The sequence below is a fragment of the Pelodiscus sinensis genome, chromosome 7 (assembly GCF_049634645.1).
Source record: "Pelodiscus sinensis isolate JC-2024 chromosome 7, ASM4963464v1, whole genome shotgun sequence".
Classification (NCBI taxonomy): Eukaryota; Metazoa; Chordata; order Testudines; family Trionychidae; genus Pelodiscus; species Pelodiscus sinensis.
The window spans coordinates 74328396-74355008 of record NC_134717.1 but is presented as its reverse complement, the minus strand read 5'-3'; the positions used below and the strand labels follow the sequence as shown (position 1 = coordinate 74355008).

General features: G+C 44.5%; 1 protein-coding gene across 7 annotated transcripts in view; it reads right to left on the bottom strand.

The window, feature by feature from the left end:
- PARD3B (par-3 family cell polarity regulator beta) overlaps window positions 1-26613 on the bottom strand; it is a 604960-nt gene that overhangs the window by 291030 nt on the left and 287317 nt on the right. For all 7 annotated transcript variants that reach the window (XM_075934324.1, XM_075934322.1, XM_075934323.1 and 4 more), the window contains one exon: window positions 6132-6317. In XM_075934324.1, coding sequence (XP_075790439.1) covers window positions 6132-6317 — 186 coding nt within the window. The remainder of the gene's footprint in view (window positions 1-6131; window positions 6318-26613) is intronic.

Genomic DNA, 26613 nt, shown 5'->3' with positions numbered 1-26613 from the left:
ATCATCCTCACGCCTAAAGGGTTCTGAACATCTTGATTTTGCAGTAGTCACTGTTTCACGAAAGAACTTTGGTTAACTTAAAAGCAATACATGTGCTTAAATCCAAGTTTTTTTGGTTCTAAAATCTGTACAATAAACTACAGGGGAAAATAAAAGCTTTGAATTTAAAATTCCCAATATGCAGGGCTTTTGATATAAATGATATAATCCCAAATTTACACACACACACGCCCACTCTTTCTCTTTATAAACTGATGCAAGGAATTGTGTAGTTGTTCTCACTTGGGTGACTACTGTGCTGTGCAAGAGAGCCAACCACAGGAAAATAAAGAAGTAGAAAATTTACCTGGTGTTGCTCGCATGCTTAAATCAAATAAGGATTTATTTTTCTTCATTTACAGCTATTGTTCTGGGGTGCAGGTGGGAATGAGGGGTTCAGTATGCAGACTGTCCCAGGGAGAGGGGACAACTGCAACCTTCCCTCAGAGCAGTAGCTTGGGGACATGTGAGAAGTGCCTGTCCATGGCCACTGCAGCTGCAGCAGGCATAGAAGGGGGAGGGATGCATGGCTCCGGGCTGGGCAACAGACAGACATACAGACACACTCTCTGAAATATACAGTAAATAGCTACCCCTTGCTGGCCCAATAAATATCTGCTATTTATGTTTCTAACTATATATGGATTCTCCATACTGGAAAAAAAAAAGTTTAAGCCCCTCACACAAATCTAGAACTGGGGAATAGGGAAAAATGCTCTTCCTATGATTGGTAAAAGGCAGGGAGGGGAGTCCATATGGGTAAAATTCTGACACTTGAAACCTTAGCACAGAAAAAAAACACCAAAGTGAAATGACTTTGTTTCATAGACTACCAGCATTCTTAATATCACAGAAACAGCCCCCTTTGTTTCAGAAAGGTAATAAAGGCAACTAAGTATTAAACATTCATATAAAAGCTAACACCTTGATTGATGCTACTTGGCATTTAACACCACTTGCATGAAGTTGTGTAGTTTTTAATGTTGTGAATTGTCTTACTCAGCAGCCTAGCAGAATTTACACGACTTGAATTGAAGGTGTTTCTACAGAAAACAGAACTGATAGGATCTGCTGAGATAACACTAAAGACAATATTACATTACATATCCCAAACAGCTAACTGTACCACATGTCGAGATGATTAAGAGTCTTGTTTTTAAATTTCACTAAAGTTATCTCTATTCAAATTTTATTTGGTCTAACTGCTACTAATACATTTCCTAAACAGTAGCAAGTTATTCAAGTGCTTTTTAATAAAAAAAAGTGACGAGTCCTTACTTCCATGAGACAGATGAACAAGTCATTAGGGATGTTCGCTATTGTGTAGCTGAATAGTCATGTAACAATGACATTTTAGCAGTTACGTGACTATCCAATAGTCCGCGGGGGGAGGGTCAGCAGCCAGTGCACTCCTGACCCCACTCCCAGGGAACCCTTTGCCACCCTGCTCTGCTGGGAAGAGGCAGTAGCGTGGGGTGGCAGGTGGGAGCTGGTCTGCCAGGGGAGCCAGTTTAAAAACCAGCTCCCCGTGCAGACCGGCTGCTTGATACAAAGGCATCAGCGCCGTTTGGCAGCAGCTCTTGTCCAGGAAGTCCAAGCTCCCCGCAGACAAAGACTAGTCCGCAGCAGCAGCCCCTTTCCGCAGGGTCTGAGCTCCCCATGGACAGGGGCTGCCGTGGACTAGTCTCTGTCCATGGTGGCCCAGCCTTATCAGGGACAAAGAGAGGCTGCTTCATGGCAGCCTCTCCTGCCCCCTTCGCTGCTGCCTCTGATACAGGCAAAGGCACGAAAAGTGGGGGCAGGTGGCACTGTGGAGCTGATGCTGGGGGAACCACGTTTTAAGCCGGCTCCACTCAGCACTGGCTCCTGCCTGCCCTCCCCCTCACTGCCTCTGTAGGAGGCAGCAAACAGGAGGTCAGGTGTGCCTATGGAGCCAGCACATGTGCGGGGCCTGCCTGAAAGCTGGCTTCCCGCATGTATCAGCTCCCTCTATCGGGGCAGCAGCTTAGGGTTGGGGAGGCAGGCGGATCTGGTGCTCGTGGAGAGCCTACTTTAAGCCTGTTCCTCACGGGCACCAGCTCCCACTCCCGCCCGCTTGTTGCCTCTGATATAGAGGCAGAAAGGGGGTGGAACGTGTGTAGTCATCAAGATTAACTGGTAAGCCAAGGCAACAACACGCTGACATCCCTACGAGTCATAATGTTGTGATTTTTTACTGTGTTGATTTTTCAGTTCTATGCACCTGCTAACCTCAGCTGAGGCACATTTTGTCCACAATGCTAACAATATTTTGACTGACAAGTAAAAAGAATCCAACAAAGTAGGTTTCCATTGAATACGTTATTCTCTGTCCCACAGGCCTGTTGAATGTTTCTTCTTGTAAACACTAACTACGTTTGCAATGTCACTATCTTTACACTGCTTTATGGGTCCAGCTGTATCACTTCTGGAAGTCTGGAAAGACTAAAAGCTGCCCAAACAAAAATACGAAATGAAGTGTGCTATCATGGAAAAGCCCTAATGCAGTGGTGCCCAAACTTTTCCTGTTGCGCCTCTCCCAAGAGTGGAATCCCCTACATGACTGCACTGCTGGCTTGGCTGGGCTGAAGGTGGAGCTGGCCTGGGAGTGGAGCAGAGGGCAGAGTGCAGCTGTGACTGAGGCGGGGCTGGGGGCAGAGTGGAGCTGGATGGCAGTCCTCCCCACCCCCAGGAGGGGCTGGCTCAAGCTCTGCCATCCATACCCCCAAAAATTCAGCTGCACCCCTCAAGCAGGGCACATTGCACAGTCTGGGACCACTGCTTTAATGACTCAGTAGTGAAGGCTATTTAGGCTCCACCTAAAGCAAGGTGTGAATCCCTTAATTAAAACAGGAACATTCACAGCCCATCTTTTAGAATGATTTCTTTTTCAGGAACTGTTATCATCTATAGCACTTCACACTTTTAAGTGCCTTGTAGGATGATTTAAATTGTTTAAAATAGCTTTTGTCAGGTTTCCACCAATTTTTTTCAGGATCATGTATCACCACAATCTCAAGTCACAAATGTACAATTGCACAAGGGTTACAACCTACACTAAAGGCCTACATGGAGCTATTTGTGAGGAATAATTGAAAATATAGAATATGATTTTGATTTTTTTGAGGAGGAGGGAGGTAAACACAGGAGCTTCAAAGCACTGAATGTTCACAACCAGCCTCTGCTGCTTCCTACGTCATGAGGACCACCAGGGCCGGCTTCAGGAAGTGTGGGGCCCAATTCAAACAGTTTCGACGGGACCCCGCAGCAATTTTGGTTGAACAACACCTCCCCCAAAAAAACCACACACTGCACACAAAACATCCCCAACCCCCCAGGCACAGGGAAACCCTGTGCTCAACTCACCCCTCCTGCAGCACACCCGGCACACTTCCGGGCAGGGGTGGCAGATTTGTATAATTTTTGGTGGTGCCCCATTAGCCACACCCCCTGACCCGTTAACTACGCCTCCTGACCCCCATTAACCAGGTCTCTCTCGAGGTAACACGCTTGGGCAAGATGGACACATGAACAGAAGAAAAAGGTGTCATGTCACCCCTCTCGAAGGACTTTTCCCACCATCCTCCTACCAACAGGGATTAGTTTGGCTCCCACCAAACCCCCCTCATGCAACTATCCTGCAATTGCATTAAACCAAGGTGTGTGACATGAACTCGGGGGCAAGGAGGCTGGGGGAAGTGTTCCCTCTAAGGCTATGTCTACACTCGTGGCTTCTTGTGCAAGTACAGCGGTTCTTGCGGAAGAACCCACAGAGTATCCACACTGCCAGCGTGCTCTTGCACAAGAGCATTTACAGTACGGCGTGGCAAGAGACACTCTTTTCTAACAGGTGTAAGCTCTCTTGTGCAAGAGGGCAGTGTGGATGCTCGGCAGGGATTTCTTGCGCAAGAAACCCCTATGGCTAAAATGGCCATTGGAGCTTTCTTGCTCAAGAGAGCGCCCACACTGCCATGGATGTTGTTGCGCAAAAGCACAGCTCACACATGGCAGCATGGACGTGTTCTTGCACAAGAAGCCGCCAGTGTAGACATAGCCTAAGCGTTTCCTCCCATGAGCACAATGAATTGTGCTGTGCACCATTACTGAGTTCATGTGGCTTGTTTGGATGTGCCACTGTGGCACCCAAGTTATTTATAAATATTTTATAAACCTCTACCTTTTCCCTCTGCTGCCATGTCTCCTCCCCTTGCTCCATCAGCTCCCCTGGTGTCTGCTGCCCCCCAACTCCTCACCCTCCTCTGCTGTCCTGACTCCTGCCCTTCTCTCTGCCCTCAGCCCTCCTGCGACCTGCCCCCCTCCACCAGCCCTTCTCTCCCCCCTGTGCCCACTCCTCCAGAGCCCCACTCTGATCATGTGAGCTACCCCTCCTCATCCCTTCTTCTAAACACCTCCCTCTACACACTTGCCCTGCCTCTCTCCTCTGGTCCTGGTCCCTCCCCTGCAGGTGTCTGCCCTTCTGCTTCGCTCCCAGAATCCCCTGGCACCTGCACCTTCCCTTACCCCTGCACCCTCCTGGTGCCTCCCCCTTCCCTCCCTGTCCCCTTTGCCCTCTTTTTCCCTGGTGCCCACCCCCTCACCACTCTGCCCCCATTTCCCTCATGCCCCTCTGTGCCCTCACACGTGACTTGTATCATCTCCACCTTTAAACTGTCCAGAGCACTTTACCAAAGCAGCGTTCATTCTGACAGAACTTGCTAGATATGAGAGACCAGGACTATCTGTCATAAACAAATAGGGTTGCCTACGCTTCAGAGGGCACCTTTAGGGGACAGGCACAAACATGGAAAGAGAAGGTGTAAGAGACAGGGACAGAGAGTTGCCTTTCTCCATGTTAGGCCACATCTCCACTTGCAGGAAAACTGATGCTGCAGCATTTGATTTAGTGGGTCTAGTAAAGCCCTACTAAATCAAATGCTGAGAGTGCCCCCATTGGTGCTGATATGCCTACTCTTCGTGAAGAGTAAGGAAAGTCGAGGGAAACTTTTCTCCTCTTGACCTCCCACTGTGAGGATGGCACCAAAGCTTGGCTTACGGTACATTGCCAGCTACGTTTTTCACTTAGTTGGAATTGCGTACTTTAAGCCATCCCTCCCTGGTAGTCTGGACCTGGCCTTGGACATTTTAAGCAGGCAAAGTTTAGCACTTTCAACTTGGAAAAAGATGTGCCCTTATTATCGTCCTTCTTTCACATTTCGCAAAGATACGAATCTCCCACAATACACACCACACACACACCCATATATGAAAGTCTACATGCAGAAGAGGCCCACTGCAGTAACCACCATTGCTCTGATGTGCCTCAGGACATCTATCAGAACTATGTTCTCCTCTTTCAGTACATTCATACCCAATCTATTTAACATTTTTGTTGTTAAAACACCATACCATACCACCACCATACCACACACTAAGGAATTTCTCAGACAAAAAATGCCAGTAATGTACACTTAAGTTGCTCAAGTGCATTTGCTATCAGCATGCATTAAAAATTAAGGAAATCCTGTTTAGGCAACATTAACCTCCACACCAACCTCAATTCACCCCAACAAACAAAATCACAGACTCCTTAAATTAAGGCAAACGGTAGGTTTTTCAAAAATGTTTCTGTGATGATGGAGCTCTAAGTCCCCTTCACTGAGGCACTTTTGGAAATTCTACCCAAAGCCCATTTCACTCCAAAATCCACTAACCACGAAAGCTCACAGTCAATTTCTCAAAAGTCCCTCAAATGCAGAGCCTTGACTCTAACAACACTTTAAAACATTAGAAAAATACACACTTTAGCAATACAAGTCTACATCTTTGTAAGATCTCTTTATAAAGAAATACTTGAGCAATCATAACTATGCAGTAAAATATTGGTGTGTACGATACATACACAAATATTATGCAATGAGTTGGAATTAGCACTATTTACAAGAGTAATTTTCAGGAAGTGAGACGAGAGGTATTTCCTCACTAAAAACTGAAAGAGTGATTAAGCCGGAACCACAACTGAGCATGTGAATATCTGAAAGCTACCACAGACAAGAACTAACACAGTTTTCCCATACCTTAAAAGCTGCACCTCCATGGATAATAGATTTGATGAAAATCCCAAGGTCAGCCCCAGTCTCCCGAGATTTGTTGCCTTTCAAGCTGACACCAAGTCCAGCAGAGCCTGAATCATTTAGAGGTATCTCAAAGGTCAGCTGTTCTGTGGTCTCTAGCGAAAGAAGACTGCAGTTGGGCTCTCCTTTCTGTTGGAGAAATTGAAAGATGGAAACATTGGTGGAAAGACAGAGACTATTACACTCACAGCACACTCTAGGTTTCCCAAATCTACGGTAATTATTTGGACAGGTTCATGTAACTAAAAATAGTTTTACATCATAGTTCCTTTATCTAGTTAACAGCTCTTTGGCACCACAAACTAAAAACCAGCATGGCAATTGGCTATGATTTGGTCACATGATTCTGTGATCTAACATATTTTGATAAAATATTTATAGATATGATTACATGGGAAATGGAAACATAAAAACTACTGTAAGTTTGATGCTACCACATATTTAAGGCAAGGACCCTGAATTTCAAACAGCTACCTTAAAAAATTACCCAAATAAATTCCCACTGCCTTTACATGTAATGATTGCTTATTTTAATAAAAATTACTGCAACTTTACTGGATGAATGGGTACATGTCTGGGCATTTTTAAAGTTTGGAGCACAAGTGGAAGAAACAAAATTAACAGAAAATGGTTTGTGCAGAAAAATACCATTTTAATAAGCAGAGCATGAAGTTAACATTTTTTCAAAGGTGATGGGACTGAAGTTCTGTTAATCCACAGAATGGACACCACACAAAGAATGGGAGCAGAAACTTTTCATCACTGTACTGCCAATGCTCTTTAGACCCAAGTTGGAGGTATAGTAGAACCTCAGAGTTATGAACATGAGAGTTACAAACTGACCAGCGAACAACACACTGCATATGGAGCCGGAAAGACATGATAGGACAGCAGCAGACACACACCCCTCTCCTAAAAAAAGCAAATACAGTACTGTTCTGTGTGAAATGTGAGCTACCAAAGATAAAAGGAAAGTTTTTAAAAGGTTTTGGCTAAATAAGGAAACTGTTTTTCTGCTTGTTTTATTTAAATTAAGATGGCCTAAATGCAGCATTTTGCTTCTGCACAGTAAAGTTTCAAACCTGTATTAAGTCAATGTTCAGTTGTAAACTTTTGAATGACCAATCATTACATTTTGTTCAGAGTTATGAATAACCTCCATTACCAAGGTGTTTGTAACTCTGAGGTTCTTCTGTACCACATTCATGGCTACAAGGAAATTCATGCAGCACTTCCCTGCCATCTCTGCAGAAAATATCAACACAGGTATCAATGTATGCCAATTGTGGGGCTAGTTTCTGGATAATCATTACAATTCTTTTATGACCTTAACATGTATGACTCTATCCAACAGGCAGCAGACATTTAACGCCCTACATGGGCAGCAAGAGGTATGATTAACTTGCAGCAAGAGGTGTGATTAACTTGCATTTAGTTTTTACCCGTATTGTTTATGTCAATCATTGAAACGGTATCAAATGAATACACATTTCACTTACATTTATCTAAGATGCCATTACTGCTGATGGAGAGTAACTACTATTCGAGGAAAAAAAAAATCACATGATTCAGTGAGCTAACTATGAACCTCAATTCTAATATGTACCAAATACAAATATTTATTACATTTAATTGTATGAAAGCCAATTTATTTCATTTAATTGGAAAACAAAAATGGCATGGTGTTGACACTGACAATTACCATCTACATGTCATCAGCTTATCTCCAATACTCTTGCTATACTTATGTGCTCTCTTGGCTCTGTTCACTTGAAGTAAACTTTCTGTGGGATTTTTCCTTAGGCAAGTATGTAACAAAATTATAACACGAGGAGGAAACAGTCCTATCAAACTTTCCAAAGCCAACGAATTAGAATAAATAAAGGAGAAAGGACTAGAGTGGTTAGAGAATATGACTGGATGTCTGACCTTTGGATTTGTATTGTCGTCTGTGCCAATGACTCACATCAAGTTACTAAATCACATAACCCATGGGCAGTGCCTCCCCTTTCTCTCTAGCTGAAGTGCATTAGACTGGATCTTACTGATTAACGATCTGCAATTATGAAGTGTATCACCACAATGGGGTGCTGCTGCCAAGGTGTATCACCAAAAAGGCATCTGCGGCTAAGCTGTATCACACAGTGTTGGACAACTAAGATTTCTTATGGCTATGGAATGAACTGCAGCAGAAACCTGACAATCCCAGGATCAGAGTGATTTTTAGCATAAATACTTAGATATTATGGAGGCAGGGACAGGTCTTCTGTTCAGACTATTCAAAATGGAAATGGGGGAGTGGCACAACATTTGGGCCAAAGTAAAATACCAGGACCACCACTGTCCCAACAGAAACTGGCTTCTCACTGAAATATATTCCACAACCACACCAAACATCTGAAGTACCTCCTACAGTACCAATAGCTCCCCAAATGCCTTATATAAAATGGATCACCAACACTGGTTTCTGTACCAAATATGAGCTTTAGTTTCAACCACCAGCATAGCAAATGGAAGGGAATATCAATGATATTTCATATAATCATATCATTTTGCACCATGAATACCCTGTGCTCTTTCTGACATTCATTTATATATTGTCTGCGCTTTTCTTCAGTATCCCTTTGATTCACAAAATAAACAGTTGCTGAAACAACACAATACATAAAACAACTCTCCAAGCCAATACAACTGCAACCTTTATGCCCCTTCAGCACAGTGCAAGAAAGCTTGGGTATAAGAAAAGGTCTTTATAGTGAAGAAGTTGGAAAACTGCCAGTGTCCTCAAATGATGACAGGAGAGACAGCATGGATAAAACATACTTTTCATCACTCGTGAACAGCTCTCTCAAGTGGTTTTTTTTTCTTGCCATATCTCCACAGAGGACAGAAAGTTTTAACAAGGAAGCTGCAAAATACTGTTAATTCTAGTGGACAACATTATAACTAGGCAATTACTACACATTTGTATACTGCAAATAAGTACCAACATGCTTTATCGCCTAGTTTCTATAAATAATTGAGTTCAGTTCTAAACTAGATTTCTATATAAGTAAACTGCTAAGAACATGGGAAAGTTAACCAAACACGTAAGTTTTACATAACATTTTTACATTTATTTAGTAAAGGTATTCTGTAGATTAGTGCTTTCCACTAATACACTGGGTTATCATCTTGACCGCGCCTTGGCATGTTATCTGTAGCAATGAGATCTTAACATTTGTTCAGTGAGACAGAAATACTATTTTTTGTTCTGGATTAGGTTTCTTTGAGCTCTCCATTAATACCCAATTTGGAATCCTTATAGTTTCACTGCAGCTTTCTAAGAATCAATTAACTTTATTATAAGAAAACCCCAATAAATTAAAAGCTAAATTTAAACAACAGCTGCTCGTACCTATTACTCAAGGAACTCTCTAGACAAGCCCCCTCAATACCTTTCAAAACTGCTCCTTCTCCAGCAGTACTAAACTAATCTAAGAACTGCTCCTTCTTGGGAGCATATTGATATTCAGTTTTACTCTAAGTTCCAGCTACTGTTAACTGGCAGTCTGGCCCTTCTGGCTTACAGCAAGGAAGAACTGGAAAACATGGTAACATAGGGGGCATCTGTGTCAGAAGCAAAATGCAAAGAGAACTTAACTTATGCAAGTGACAAAGGCAGAGAAACAGCAGTTAATTGGTGTTTCAGGAGAGAAACTGAATGAGCAAAAAGTATTTTGTATTGGGAAGTTCACTTAGTGCCACCAGAGAGAAATCTGGAAAACTGAATAGGAGAACCAGCTCAATGTACATGGGCGGCAGCAAAAGAGATGACAGAAGTACTGTGGGAACAACAGCATGTAACTTCTAGAAAAGGCCAGCACGGGAATCCCCCGATGCTATAGAGGTAAGCAATCGCTTTCAAGCTCTCTCCACAGGCTCTGCAGTGCTGAAAGCTCTGGAAGGGACCTCACAAGGAAGAAAGCAGAAGGGAACACCATCTACTGGAAGGCATGGAATGCATAGTCCTACGGATGGGGGTTCCACGGCCACCATCCCCAAAAGGAAACGATGGGTGGTGGTGGTCGGGGACTCCCTCCTAAGAGGGACTGAGCCATCCCTCTGCCGTCCGGACCTGGAATCTCGAGAGATGTGCTGCTTACCGGGAGCTCGCATTCAGGATGTCACTGAGAGGCTTACCAAGCTGATCAAACCTTCAGATCGCTACCACTTCCTGCTTCTCCACGTGGGAACTAATGATGCGGCCAAGAATGATCTTGAGCGTGTTACTGCAGATTATGTAGCGCTGGGAAGAAGGATCCAAGAATTCGGAGCGCAAGTGGTGTTCTCGTCCATCCTCCCTGTTGAAGGGAAAGGACTGGGCAGGGATCGTCGAATTGAGGACGTCAATGCGTGGTTGCGCAGGTGGTGTCGCAGAGAGGGCTTTGGTTTCTTCGACCATGGGACTCTGTTCCGGGCGCAAGGATTGTTAGGAAGAGATGGGATCCACCTAACGAAGAGAGGAAGGAGCATCTTCGCGGGCAGGCTTGCAAACCTAGTGAGGAGGGCTTTAAATTAGGTTCGTCAGGGGACGGTGACCAAAACCCTGAGGGGAGTGGGAAAGTCGGATACCGGGAAGAAATGCAGAAAGGAAGGAGCAAGAAAGGAGGACCCATGTTTCGAATGGAGAAGATAGGACGATCAACTGGTTACCTGAAGTGTTTGTACTCTAATGCGAGAAGCCTGGGCAACAAACAGGAAGAACTGGAGACCCTGGCCCAGTCCAAGAAATATGATTTAATTGGGATAACAGAGACTTGGTGGGATGACTCGCATGACTGGAGCGCTGTCATGGAAGGGTATAGACTGTTCAGGAACAACAGGCAGGGGAGAAAAGGAGGAGGAGTTGCACTATATGTAAGAAAGCACTACGATTGCACTGAACTCCAGTATAAAGAGGGAGAAAAACCTGTTAAGAGTCTATGGGTTAAGTTGAAAGGAGCAAACAACAGCATTGATGTTGTGGTTGGTGTTTGCTACAGGCCACCGAATCAGGTGGATGAGGTAGATGAGGCTTTCTTCGGACAACTGAGCGAAGCTTCCAGATTGCAGGCCCTGGTTCTCATGGGGGACTTTAATCACCCTGACATCTGCTGGGAAACCAATACGGCAGTACACAGGCAATCCAGGACATTTTTGGAGAATGTTGGGGATAACTTCTTGACACAGGTGCTGAAGGATCCAACCAGGGGCCGTGCGCAGCTTGACCTTCTGCTCACAAACAGGGAGGAACTAATAGGGGAAGTGGAGGTGGGTGACAACCTGGGAAGCAGTGATCATGAGATGGTAGATTTCAGGATCCTGACCAAAGGAAGAAAAGAGAGTAGTAAAATATACACCTTGGACTTCAAAAAAGCAGATTTTGACTCCCTCAGAGACCTGATGGGCAGAATCCCCTGGGATGTTAACATGAAGGGGAAAGGAATCCAGGACAGCTGGCAGTATTTTAAAGAAGCCTTATTGAAGGCACAGAAAGAAACCATCCCGATGCGTAGCAAGAGAGGCAAACAGGGTAGGAGACCGGACTGGCTTACAGGGGAAATCTTTGGTGAACTTAAGCACAAAAAGGAAGCTTACAAAGAGTGGAAACTTGGACAAATGACCAGGGAGGAGTTTAAAGGTATAGCTCGAGAATGCCGGGGGGTTATCAGAAAGGCGAAAGCGCAAATGGAATTGCGACTGGCTAAGGATGTGAAAGATAACAAGAAAGGTTTCTACAGGCATGTTAACAAGAAGAAGGTGATCAGAGAGGGTGTGCGGCCCCTAATGGATGAAGGAGGTAACCTACTGACAGATGATGTGGGGAAAGCTGAAGTACTCAATGCTTTCTTTGCCTCTGTATTCACAGACAAGGTCGGCTCCTGGACTTCTGCGCCAAGTGACACAAGATGGGATGAAGATGGACAGCCCGTGGTGGGTAAAGAACAGGTTAGGAACTATTTAGAAAAGCTAAACGTACATAAATCCATGGGTCCGGACTTAGTGCATCCGAGGGTACTGAGGGAGTTGGCAAATGTCATTGTGGAGCCTTTGGCTATTATCTTTGAAAAGTCGTGGAGATAGGGAGAAATCCCGGATGACTGGAAAAAGGCAAATGTAGTGCCCATCTTCAAAAAAGGGAAGAAGGATGATCCAGGGAACTATAGGCCGGTCAGTCTTACCTCGGTTCCTGGAAAAATCATGGAAGGGATCCTTAAGGAATCTATTTTGGGGCACTTGGAAGAGAGGAAAGTGATTAGGAATAGTCAGCATGGATTCACAAAGGGCAAGTCGTGCCTGACCAATCTGATTAGCTTCTATGATGAGGTAACTGGCTCGGTGGACATGGGGAAGTCAGCGGATGTTATATACCTTGACTTTAGCAAGGCTTTTGATACGGTCTCCACAATATTCTTGCCATCAAGCTAAGCGATTGTGGATTGGATAAATGGACGATAAGATGGCTAGAAAGATGGCTAGAAGGTCGGGCCCAGCAGGTAGTGATCAATGGCTCGATGTCAGGATGGCGGTCGCTTTCTAGCGGAGTGCCCCAACGTTCGGTTCTAGGACTGGTTTTGTTCAATATCTTTATTAATGATCTGGATGAAGGGATTGATTGCACCCTCAGCAAGTTTGCGGATGACACTAAGCTGGGGGGAGAGGTAGATACGCTTAAGGGCAGAGATAGGGTACAGAATGACTTAGACAAATTGGAGGATTGGGCCACAAGAAATCTGATGAGGTTCAACAAGGACAAGTGTAGAGTCCTGCTCTTGGGACGGAAGAATCCCAAGCATAGTTACAAACTGGGGATCAACCGGTTAAGTAGTAGTTCTTCAGAAAAGGACCTGGGGGTTACAGTGGATGAGAAGCTAGATATGAGTCAACAGTGTGCCCTTGTAGCCAAGAAGGCTAATGGCATATTAGGTTGCATTAAGAGGAGCATTGCCAGCATATCCGGAGATGTCATCATTCCCCTTTATTCGGCTTTGGTGAGGCCGCATCTGGAGTATTGTGTCCAGTTCTGGGCCCCCCACTACAAAAAGGATGTGGATGCATTGGAGAGGGTCCAGCGGAGGGCAACCAAAATGATTAGGGGGCTGGAGCATATGACTTATGAGGAGAGGCTGAGGGACATGGGTCTGTTTAGTCTGCAGAAGTGAAGAGTGGGGGATTTGAGAGCAGCCTTCAACTTCCTGAAGGGAGGTTCCAAAGAGGATGGAGAGAGGCTGTTCTCAGTAGTGACAGATGGCAGAACAAGGAGCTATGGTCTCAAGTTGTGGTGGGAGAGGTCCAGGTTGGTTATTACGAAAAACTATTTCACTAGGAGGGTGGTGAAGCACCCAGGTATGACATAACATGGCATCCTGATACATCAGGAATGATGCATAATTTGTTTGTTATGACACTGGTCATCTGAAGAAGTGGGCTGTGCACACAAAAGCTCATGATGCCATCTACATATTTTGTTAGTCTTTAAAGTGCTACCAGACTATTTGTTGTTTTTTAAGTTTTTCCTGTTACAGCCTAACTCGGCTACCCCTCTGAAGCTTTTGTTTGTATCTGTCTTTGTCTGGCCTAGCGGAACAGTGGAAAGTCCTGCCACTGATTGAGCTAGTCCACTGCTCCTGCCTCTAGTAAACAGAAAGACACTGTGTGGAGGGCTACAGCAAACCTCTGAGGCTAATACTGTCCACTAATAGCGCAAGACCCACTGGGAATAGCTTTGGCGCAATATACATACATATATGCATATATATATATACACACACACGCACGCTGCCTCTGTAATTTCCACCCCAATTCATCTAATGAAGTGGGCTTACCCATGAAAGCCTAAGCCCTAATAAATGTCAGTCTCTAAGGTGCCACAGTACTCCTTGTTTTTTTAAGGATATAAAATTTATTACATGTTGGACATCTCTTATCCAGCACCCTCAGGACCTGACCCGTCCTGAATCAGGAATTTGCCAGACCAGACACGGTTCCCTGCCACAGCCCCCAGCTGCCAACTCTGCCAGCTGAGGAACAAGGCAGGGGGACTACTTCCAGCACTTGCCGGGCTGCTTGCTGATCTCACTACTGCTGTCCCAGCCAGACTGCATGCCGGGCTCCAGCAGCCCGCACTTCCAAGGGCTGCTGGGGACTGTCTCTGCCCTGGTCAGGCAGCCGGGGGCTGCCAAGGGCTTGGGATCCAGTCCCAGCCCCGTAGCAGCCTACGAGCTCCAGCCCCACTTTCTGCAGACTATCCGGGGCTCCGGCCCCAAGCTGCTGGGGGCTGTCGCCAGCCCCAGCTTTGGTCCCACTTCCATGGGCTGCCTGGGGCTCTGGTCCCATGCCGCCATGGGCTGCTGTCAGCCCCGGTCCCTCTGCCACAAACTGTTGCCTGCCCGATCCTGCACTGCTGGGAGATGCCCCGACCAGGTCTCAGTACAGAAGACTATCATGGGCTGCCGGGGGCTACTGCCAGCTCTATCCCCGCTACTGCAAGCTACTGAGGCTCCCACCAGCCCCAGACCCTGTCCCATCCCACTGCTTCAGCCCACCACTGCCACTAGGCTACCGGGGTTCTCTGATCCAGGAACATCCATGGTCCTATGCTGCCAAACCAGAGAATTCCGGTTCTGGGAGTTGCAAACTGTACTACTCCTAAGGCCTGTGGTATTTGTCACATATAATAGTCTTTTTAAAGGTTTTCATGCTTCTGAGATCATTCATCTGTCACAAAATGATCCTGAGGAACCCATGAAATGTCTTAAATTACAAGTATGGGAAATCAAGGCACTGCATTTTGATTCTGCCTAGATACATTCATGAACCTAAAGAAAATCAATGAGCTTGAAGACTGCTTGAGTACTGAATGATTACTTAGCCTACAGTAATTGTGGTTCTTCAAGATGTGTTGTGCGTAGATATTTCTTTTCTGGTGCACATGCACTTCATATATATGTCACTTGAATCTTTTTGACTAGAGCACCCTGCATGTCCTGCCATACAGCTGAGAGTTTAAAGAGTAAGGCAGCCACAATTTGTCTCCAGTTCCATAACTAAATCAAAACCCAGATTGCCAAAGACTGCAGCAAAATAATGGAACTTGTGGAATACACATGAGCATCTTGAAGACCAAAGTTACTGTAGGGTAAATAATCATCCTTTCTTTGAGTGACTGTCCCCATGTATTCCAGCTCTGCTGACTGAAGCAGTAACTCATGTCTTAGAGGTAGGTACTTAGCACCTAATGAAACAATGATTATAGGGCAGCTTTGCCAAAGCAGGTGTTGGATATGGAACCCTTGCCAAGGAGTAATGCAGAGTGAGGGTGATAGATGAACTCTGGATATATGCTGTATAAATCTCTGAGATTAGGATAACTCAGAGGCAGCCTGAGCCCTGATGAAATAGGTCCCAAGAAGCAGAAATGGGTCCAGCACACTGTATAACATGTTCTGATATGGTCCAAAACCATTTTAATAGTCTTTGGGTGAAGTCTGGTTGACCCTTCACTCTGATAAGTCCTGAATAGTTTCAGTCAGTCCATCCAGCAAGTGACAGACCTGATAACATCTATGGTGTGAAGGTTGGCCTCCCCATCTCAAAGGGGTGAGATATTTGGAAGAAAACAAAAAGGTAGGTGGATCAACTGAATAGGGGGTGAGAGTGTGCTCTGCTATCCTGACATTAAGGTCAAAAGCACTTGAAAAGATCCATGCTTGCTTGGACCACTATTTCCAGGATTCACTGGTCTGAGCTCATCCAGTTCTAGACCTCCCAATAAGAAAAAAAAAGACAGCTCCAAAATTGGGGCTGTTGGGACTTAAGCAGCTGAAAACAGTGGTGTACCTTGGAAACTGACATTCTTAATGTCTGTATCACTGCCTCCCCATCTACAAATTCATCAATTTTGAACTTTTGGGCTGTGTAGGCAAAAAAACAAAACAAAAGAAAACAGAAAAACAGAAACTGCCCCAGAATCTATAGTAAGATCTGTTTGCAGCAGCCTTTAGAAAAGTTTTGCAGTGAGGGCAGGAATGCACAGGAATTCATACATAGATTGTTATGGCAGCTGGTATTACTCAGCAACTACAGGATTTGAAATAAGTGAAAACAGTAATTTTCCAAAAATTAAACACTTGCTGTAATCAAATCTCTCTTAAATCTTATTACAGACCTCTGAAAATTCAATATGTATTAGATATAGCCAAACTGCAGCAATTTTATAATTTGTTTGATATGACAATGACAGAATCAATAGTCTCAAAATGCAAATGACTTCACAGTTATGTCAGTCAAGACAAGGCTCTTGTATGGGAATGTTGGCTCCCAAACCTGGATTGATGACTGGAGTTTGACCAAAAATAAAATCACCTCAACCTACCCTCCCCCCCGGTACTGCAAACTCTTACTCTTTAGTCAGATTAGTCAGAAAATGGTCAGCAAAGTACATGAAGGACAAGACAACTGTGTAAACTTGTTAGACATAATAGCAGAAAAACTTGGAGCTATAGCAAACCAATGGTCAATGCAGCAGATAGAATCTCTTATTTTCAGAGTGGCAGGAGACTTAGTTGAGTACATTGCTAGCTATGTGTTGCCACTGGTTTTTACTTAGCTTTAACAAGTGCATGCGAATTACAGATCCCTGACTTGTAAATTAAAAAGCTATATGTAATCCTTCAAACAGTGTAATATCTACTTAGTATTCCTAATACTTTCCCACACCTACAGGGCCTGTCATCAGAGGCCACCAATACGGTATCAAGACAGATGGCATGCGTTGCCAAATGTTGATAACTGTTTAGTTGAATGCATGTGTTCCCTCTGTTTACTGCCCTTGCACTGTGCAGAGAGCTGGCCCAGCAGACCCTGAGAGAACCCTGAATGACCACAATATCAGATAAGGGACAAAGGCACCTGGCCAGGTTTATGGCCAAACAAAGCACAGTAATAATATCCTGGCTGAATTGTTACAGGTAAATGGACCAGTTCAGTCAGCGGTGGGACTTTCAGCTATGCCCTAGACCAGTGGTCCCCATGGTGCCCACCATGCCATTTCTGAGCACCCGCCGAGTGATCGGAGCCAGCCCCGTGGCACAGGGGCGGTGCCAGCCCCCGGGTACTGCAGCACAGGGCATGCAGCACAGTGCATGGGCTGTACCCCTGGGTACGCAGCACAGAAGCGCCAGCCCCAGGCGCGTGACGCACGGGTGCTGCCGGCTGAAGTAGGAATAAGAGATCTCCGGAAAAGGGCTTTTTTCCGGAGGATCGGGGCCAGTGTAGATGCTCTTTTCCGGCTTTTCTAAAAGTCGGAAAAAAGCGGCGGACATTTTTATTTAAATGCCGCGGGGGATATTTAAATCCCCTGCGGATTTCCCTATTACGACCTGTCAAATTAGCATGCCCCTTTCGGAAAAGGGGCCAGTGTAGACGTAGCCATTGGGGAACACCACTAGTTACACCTCTCCATTCTGAAAATTTACCATTTATTCCTACCCTTTGTTTCCTGTCTTTTAACCAGTTCTCAATCCATGAAAGTATCTTCCCTCTTATCCCATGACAACCTAATTTACACAAGAGCCTTTGGTGAGGGACCTTGTCAAAGGCTTTCTGGAAATCTAAGTATACTATATCTACTGGATTCACCTTGTCCACATGTTTGTTAACCCCTTCAAAGAAGTCTAATAGATTAGTAAGACATGATTTCCCTTTATAGAAACCATGTTGACTTTTTCCCAACAAATTATGACAAAGCCTCTGAGATGCATCTTTTTACACAAAGGCAAACAAGTTATGTGTTGTTCCTGATTTATCAAGGTGCGACACTAACATATGCTGACCTTATACCTACTGCTGGTTTGATCAAAACATCCCAATCCATCATGCTGTCATCCTGACCTTATCCTTAAGATGGGTCGTTTTGTTCCTGTTGTCTTTTGGGGTGTATACTGGTGTCAGGACGCTCTGGTACTATCCCGGAATGTGTTTATATGACTTCTGCCCAGTACCTCTTATTTGTGTGTATTTTGGCAATATCAGCTCTGATTTTGTCAGACTCTGAACAGGGCCTGTCTCTTGCTCACAGCTCAACTTTGCTTTATATTAGCAAAGTTCTGACTACTTTTACTTAGGGTTCTCAGGCCTCACACCAGGCCTATGATACATGTTTCAGGCTCTCTTCTTATTACAGGGCACAGTCTAAATGCATCTTCAATCTCTTCCACTGTCTACAGTAGAAACTGTCTTCTATTTACAACAGAAACAGAACTGGACAATTTCAAAAATAAGCAGTTGTGTTATTTCTTCTCTATGTGCTCCATAGTGTCTACCCAATATTACGCTTAATCCTGCAACTTCTGAGACACCACTTTCAATTAAACCTCCAATTTAATCTAAGAATGCCTGTTCTCATTGGCCACTGCACTTTTTATCTGTGCATTTATGATATTCTAATACACATCTCCCTGACTAGAAGAGCTGCCTTATTTATTCCTATTGTTCTTTTGCCAAAGGAGAAACTTACAAAAAAACACTAGTTCCCACTGAAGTCAGGAAGGAAATAGCATTTGTTTAACACAACAAGATGCCTTTCACTACCTGACTGATGCCCTTGACCAGCACACCATCATGGCCTCTCAATGTGCTGGCTGCCCCTTGCCTGGCTGCTCAGTTCTGATAAGAGATGCCAACTCCCTTGAGTGTCATTCAGAGCTCAGAGCAAGAGGCAATGAACCCATGGGGGTTATTTTCAACAGCTTATGAAGGAAATAAGACATTTACATGCTTTCACTACTATTTTCTGCAAGAAACCACAGAGGTTGAAGAGCAGTATCTGAATATTGAGTATTTGACAAAGAGGTTAAAAAATAACCCACTTTATTCTTTACACCATTCTTTACCTCCTATCCAAGAACTTAGTTACAATTTTTAAAAAATGTACACACTTTGGTGGCTGTTTATTTAGTGAGTTACCATAAACACTTAGGATATATTTTTGTGGTAGATATTCTGTAATGCTCCTAAAAACAGGGTAACAGTCTAATGTAAAATCACAATAAGGTAAATAATTGAAGTCACTGTTGCATGTACCCCCTTACCACACTTCTACAGAACTTTTATATCCACATTTACCTACCCACAATATTGTGATAAAGACAGTTTCACATAAAGATAATTACCTCCTGTTAAAAGGAGATAGGTGAATATTATAGGGTTTGTGGCTGGATATCTTGCACATTAAACTACTGCACTGCAAGTTCATGTCATATTAGACAGAAAGGTTCTTTAGTTTGAAATACCTAGACTCTTTGGAACCACAACTTTGAGTACTGACAGAATCAGATTAAGCACCTGAATCCTCCCAGGATGATAAATTGCATTTCACATTTTACTATGTGAGACTGTGTCAGAGGAGACTGGAAAAACAAGATCCTTCAATTTCCTCTGTGTGCTTATTCAAAATCTCATGGTCTCTTTTGTGAAAGTACCATCATAAGTAATAGCTCAGAGCCTTATCGTAGAATCATAGAACCCTAGGGCTGGAAGAGACCTCAAGAGGTCATCGAGCCCAGACCTCTGTCCAAAGCAGGACCAACCCCAACTAAATCATCCCAGCCAAGGCTTTGTGAAGCTGAGACTTAAAAACCTGTAGGGACGAGATTCCACCATCTCCCTAGGCAACTCATTCCAGTACTTCACCACCCTCCTAGTGAAATAGTTTTTCCGAATATCCAACCTAGACCTCTCCCACTGCAACTTGAGACCATTGCTCCTTGTTCTGCCATCCGTCACTACTGTGAACAGCCTCTCTCCATCCTATTTGGAACCTCCCTTCAGGAAGTTGAAGGCTCCTATCAAATCCCTCCTCACTCTTCTCTTCTGCAGACTAAATAAGCCCAAATCCCTCAGCCTCAACTTGTAGATCAAGAGCTGCAGCCCCCTAATCATTTTGGTTGCCCACCGCTGGATTCTCTCCAATGCGTCCACCTCCTTTCTATAATGGGGGGGGGGGGCCCAGAACTGGATGCAATATTCCAGATGCGGCCTCACTAATACTGAATAAAGAGGAATAATCACTTTTCTAGATCTGCTGGCAATGCTCCTCCTAATACACCCTAATCTGCCATTAGTCTTCTTGGCTACAAGGGCACACTGTTGACTCATATCCAGCTTCTCATCCACTGTAACCCCCAGGTCCTTTTCTACTGAACTGCTACCTAGGCAGTCGGTCCCCAGTCTGTACCAATGCTTGGGATTCTTCCGTCCCAAGTGCAGGACTCTACACTTGTCCTTGTTGAGCCTCATCAGATGTCTTTTGGCCCAATCCTCCAAGCTATCTAGGTCACTCTGGACTCTGTCCCTGCCCTCCAATGTATACACCTCCCCCTAGTTTAGTGTCATCTGCAAACTTGCTGAGGGTGCAATTCATTCCCTCATCCAGGTCATTAATGAAGATGTTGAATAAAACTGGCCCTAGAACCAATTCTTGGGGCACTTCGCTTGAAACCGACTGCCAACCAGACATCAAGCCGTTGATTACTACTTGTTGGGCCCGACAATCTAGCCAGCTTTCTATCCACTTACAGTCTATTTTTCCAATCCATATTTCCTTAACTTGCTGGCAAGAATATTGTAGGAGACCGTATCAAAAGCTTTGCTAAACACATCCACTGACATCCCCATGTCCACAGAGCTAGTTACTTCATCATCGAAGCTAATCAGATTGGTCTGGCATGACTTGCCCTTTGTGAATCCACGTTGATTATTCCTGCTCATATTCCCCTCTTCCAAGTGCTTCAAAAGGGATTTCTTGAGGATCCCCTTCATGATTTTTCCAGGGACTGAGGTAAAGCTGACTGGTCTGTAGTTCCCTGGATTATCATTCTTCCCTTTTTTAAAAGATGGGCACTACATTTGCCTTTTCCCAATCATCCAGGATTTCTCCCGATCTCCACGAGCTTTCAAAGATAATGGCCAAAGTCTCTACAGTGACATCTGTCAACTCCCTTAGTACCCTGAGATGCATTAAATCCGGACCTATGGATTTGTGTATGTCTACCTTTTTTAAATAGTTCTTAACCTGTTCTCCACAGAGGGCTGCCCATCTCCTTCCCATACTGTTCTGCCTAGTGCAGTAATCTGGGAGCTGCCCTTGTCTGTGATGACAGAGGCAAAAAAAACTGAGTACGTCAGCTTTTCCCATATCATCTGTCACTAGGTTACCTCCCTCATACAGTAAGGATGTTATTGCCCTTGTAACACCTAATTATTCAGCCTTTTTTTTAAGTTATGAGACTCTGGGAAGCAGACTGGGGGACATATTGACTAGTTAAGACTAGAGTCCCATTTTAGCCAGGCACTTAATCATGCAAGTAATCCGACTAACATACTTGAAGGCAGGCATCTGGTTGAGGATCTTGCTTAATCAGGAACTAAATTTGTACACCACCTTCGAGAGTTTAGCACAGCACTGAGATGCTATCCAGGGTCTATGGAATACAGTTAGTACATGGTCAGACACATACAAATCTCATTGATTTTTCTAACTGACTTAATCAGTACCATTTTAAAGAAGGGATGGATAATGAGAGCACTCTTTAGAATGATCGTTTTGTCTATCCACTTAAATCCCAGAGAGGTTCACAATAATAATTCGTATCCAAGAAGGGCTTTTTCATAGATACATTCATAGATCTTAGAGCCAGAATGAACTGGTTTATTTCTGATGAATAGATGGAAGAGGCTTGATGACACTTTCATATTGTAACCCGCTATAGCTGCCATATGGATTTATATCTTGACTTTAGAGCAAATAAATACTGTAGCCTGGATGGCTGAAGTACACAAAGCAAGTTTCTGTTGAGAGCCATATGTTATAATTATCTCCAAGCCCCAGTCTCTAAGTCTTTTGGATTTCTTATTTCATGGATTCAAGTGTGATGTCAACTAAGACTTCTGAGCTCTCCACTACTGAAAGTGGTGATGCAAATACCCTCTCAACTTATCTGCACATCTTCAAGAGGCTTTTCCTAAGTGTTTGAAAATAGACTCTCCTGAATCAAAGTCCAAGAAAGCCACCCCTTAAACATCTTTTTAAGGGATACTTGAGAAAGATTGGGAACCAAGTAAAATTAGTTTTTTTGATGGGTATTAGACTGGTACACAACAGCATTGGCAAAAGCTCACTCTACTACAGGTTGAACCTCTGTGGTCCAGGACTCTCTAGTCCAGATGTTGCTGGACTAGACAGCCCCAATGCAGAGGTTGCTGGCAGCTGGGAACAGAGCCAGCCCTTCTGGCCAGTGGGGTGGTGAAGCCCACAGGGCACCAGACCTTGTAGCCAGCAGGGCTGGGAAGCTGGTGAGGCCACTGGAGCCCATGGGGCTAGAGGACCACAGAACCTGCAGCTGGTAGGGCCGCGAATGCCAGTGGGGCTGCAGAGGTCAGCAGGGCTGCCAGAGCTCACAGGGCTAGCAGGGCTGCGGGAGACTGCAGCATTGCCACAGCCAGGGGCAGAGATGCCAGGTAGCTGAGGAGAGGAGCCCAGCAGGGAGGCTGTCCCGCACTCTGCCCACCAAACTCCCTTGCTCTTGTACAGGACTGGTCCGGTCCTAGTCCAAAATGATGCAGAAGTAACACCTTCTAGACAAAAAAAGTCTTTTAAGAAAAAACTGAACTCCTCAAACAAATTATTCTAACCTAAAGAGTTAAAAAAATACATTAAAAATACTTCATGATACGATCTCTTCCATATAGAGGTCTCCCTAAAAATGTGATACAGGTTGAACCTCTCTAGTTCAGCACCGTTGGGACCTGATCAGTGTTCCCTCTAAGCTACGTGGCAGCACAGTTTCATAGGTGATTAATCAGCCCCATCAACTCAGAGGCTCAGATCTGACTAACTGGGCGGGGCTGATTAATCACCTTTGAAGCTGTGCAGCTTAGAGGGAACACTGGATCTGACCGGTGCTGAAGCAGAGAATTTGACCAACCATGGAAGGTCAATAATGTCTAGCAGAATTACCAACACTTCCACTGCTTTTTGAACTCTTAGAAGACAGTTAGGGGTAAATTAGGGTGTGTCTAGACTACATGCCTCCTTCGACGGAGGCATGTAGATTAGCCAGATCGGAAGAGGGAAATGAAGCCGCGATTAAAATAATCGCGGCTTCATTTAAATTTAAATGGCTGCCCCGATCTGCCGATCAGCTGTTTGTCGGCAGATTGGGGGAGTCTGGATGCGATGCGCCGACAAAGAAGCCTTTCTTCATCGACACAGGTAAACCTGGTTTCACGAGGCTTACCTGTGTCGATGAAGAAAGGCTTCTTTGTCGGGGCATCGCGTCCAGACTCCCCCGATCTGCCGACAAACAGCTGATCGGCTGATCGGGGCAGCCATTTAAATTTAAATGAAGCCGCGATTATTTTAATCGCGGCTTCATTTCCCTCTTCCGATCTGGCTAATCTACATGCCTCCGTCGAAGGAGGCATGTAGTCTAGACACACCCTTAGAGCTAAATAACAGCACAGAACACTGAGAATTGGGACTGGTGGCTGTAACCAAACTTTATCAGACCCCAGGAAGCTTGGCGACACCCATGAAAAGCAGACATCTGCCTAACTAAAATCATGACAGATCATGGATGTTGCCACACTAGAGAGGTTCAACCTTGTAGTCATTTTAGGTAATGAACAAGGTAACTACATAACTGTGTGCCAGTACAATATTTCTAGAACTCTAGCTCAGAGGTTCTCAAAATGGGGACTGTGACCCTCTTGCAGGTGGGCCATGGGCACAGGGCTTGTCCCCCTGCACCAGTGGAGAGCCTGAGCTGACACTCCAGCCCCATAGGCCCCTCCCCGACCATGAGGATGAAGCACCAGCACCAGTTTCCCGCTGCAGGGGAAAGTGGGGCAGGCAAGCCATGTGGGCCAGATCCGGCTTGTAGGGGGAAGGAAGTGGCTCTGCACGCTGCCACTCCTTCCCCTCAACTGGGGGAAATGGCAGTGCAGGAAACCACTCAGCTGGAGGCTTTCCCTGCTGCCCCCATTGGCTGGAATCATGGCCAAAGGGAGCAGTGGAGTGATGCCTGGAAGTGGCAGGAGGCACAGAGCCAGGTAAGCACTCCTCATTTCCTTCATGCCCAGATCCTACATCCCTATACCCCTCCTGCACCTTTCCTCTGTCCCAGATTCCCTCACTCCCAGCCCGCTCCAGCACCCTCCCTCCCAGCCAGACCTTGAATCCCTCCATGCTGTGCCCATTTTGTCATCATGGCTGGTCTGCAAAAAGGTCTGCATTGAGCAGAGAGGGTTGTGGGCCAGAAAGTTTAAGAAACACTGCTCCAGCTGTTACCTATAACAGACACAGCTGACACTGCAAATACTGAGGGAACTATATACATTTAGTTCATTTAAACCAAGGATGGGCAATAATTTTTTGCCAGGAGCCACTCTGGAAATTTTTGAAGTGGCCCCAAGCCGCACAGGAAGGGGGAGGGCATCAAGCGGAAGGGGTGTGGCCAAGGTATTTCCCAGTTCCCCGCCCCCAGACAATGATTGGTCTGGGGGTGAGGGAGTGCCTTTGCCCCCACCCCCATGTTTCCCCAAGGTGCCCATGTCCCTGGCATGGGAGGAGACTTTGCGCGCTCCCCTGCCCCCAGGCCAATTAGAGCCTGAGCGTCGGGAAGCATGCGAAGCCTTCTCGGCTCTGCCCCTGCCCTACGAACAGCGCACGGCACTTCAAAGCACCACATGCTCCTAGCACGGCGGGAGGAGGCTTCGCGTGCTCCCTCGCCCCCAGGCTAATTAGGGTCTGGGGGTGGGGAGCACACGACGGGGGAGCAGGGGCAGAGCGGAGAAGAATTTGTGCTAGGCGGGCCGGATCAGGCCTGCAGAGGCCCTTTTGCCCACCCCGATTTAAACTATATTTCTCATGTACAGAGATACATGGGTATGGTCCCTCTCAATATGTTTTAGATTATTCCAGTTTAGTGGTGCCCCAGATCCCACAAGTAAGACTCTCTGAACAAGAAATCCTTGAGGGAAATGTGATCTTGGTATGTATGTAATCTATAAAGCACTTCGGAATGAAAGGTACTATATAAATATAAGATTTTCTCCGCATTATTTATATGAAGTACAAAATATTTGTGTAGAAATTGTATTAGTATATATTCTTTACAAGCATTAACATTTGATGTTTATTAAGGGCCAGATTTAAAAAAAAAAACAAGATTTAATTTTTGAGAGGGAACAGTTAAATTGCTAGGGTAGTTCTGCAACTGAATTTATCTAAACCATAATTTAAGATATTTGTATATGAGACAAGTTCCTAAATTAATCTACTAATCAGGAATTTTAAATAAATAAATTATTGCAATTGTAAGAACAATCAATTGGAGGTACAATAATGTTAAGGCTAGGTTGAAATGTGGTGCCATTTTTCCTGTAGATTAACAGGTAAGAAAAACAAAACATGCTATAAATACTTAGAATACAAAAAGCAACATTTCAGGTAAGCAACAAATGTTGCTTTTGGTAAAGAATTAGTTAGGAAAAAGCTAAAACATACAAGTTAATAACAGAGTGAGTGGAAGAAAAAGCATAACTGAACTTGCCTCTAACTGTGCTTCCTTCCATGCTGCGTAGTAAATATGTAAAAAGAGAATTCTATATTTAAAGATCAACATTTATATTACATAGATTCTTCTCCTTCAGTATTTGTTATAAAAACATCACTGTGATGTTTGTTTGTTGTTTTGCTTTGTTTTCTCCTCAAGGGATGAGGCCGTGTGCACAGAATCAAGGCGAATAATGATCGCATAGAGCTGATTATTCCAAACTATTTTTAAAATAACAAACAGATGCAAAGCTTCCAGTAATGTGCATGCCAAGATTTAAAATACATAAAAACACATATCAACCTTTTCAATGCCTTATTACTTTTGACAAGTTTGGTGGAAGGGAACTTCTCTTCCACTGTGCATATACATCCTATAGCTTAAGCACTCATTAAGCATAACAAGAACATTTTAAAAAGCCACTGCCCAGGGAATGAATAGTACCATGCCACAGAAGAGTTAAAATTTAGATTATTCTAATTTAAGTGACTTTGCTTATTTTACCAACATGGAGAAAAAGGCAAATGATCTTTAAATCATTTAAAAAAAAAAAAAAAAAAGTGCGCCACCCTGAGATCACAATTTTTTTTTCCTGGGGAAAAGGAGAGAAGACACACACAGATAACACTCGATCAAAACTAAGTGTATATTTTCAGACTACGATGGAACAGTAGCATTGGCTTGATATACGTTTCATTAATTTTGATAATAGTTGGTAAATCTAACCCTAACTAGTGAGTCATTTTCCTCTCTAATCTTTAAACATATTTTAGAAAATGTACACGGTA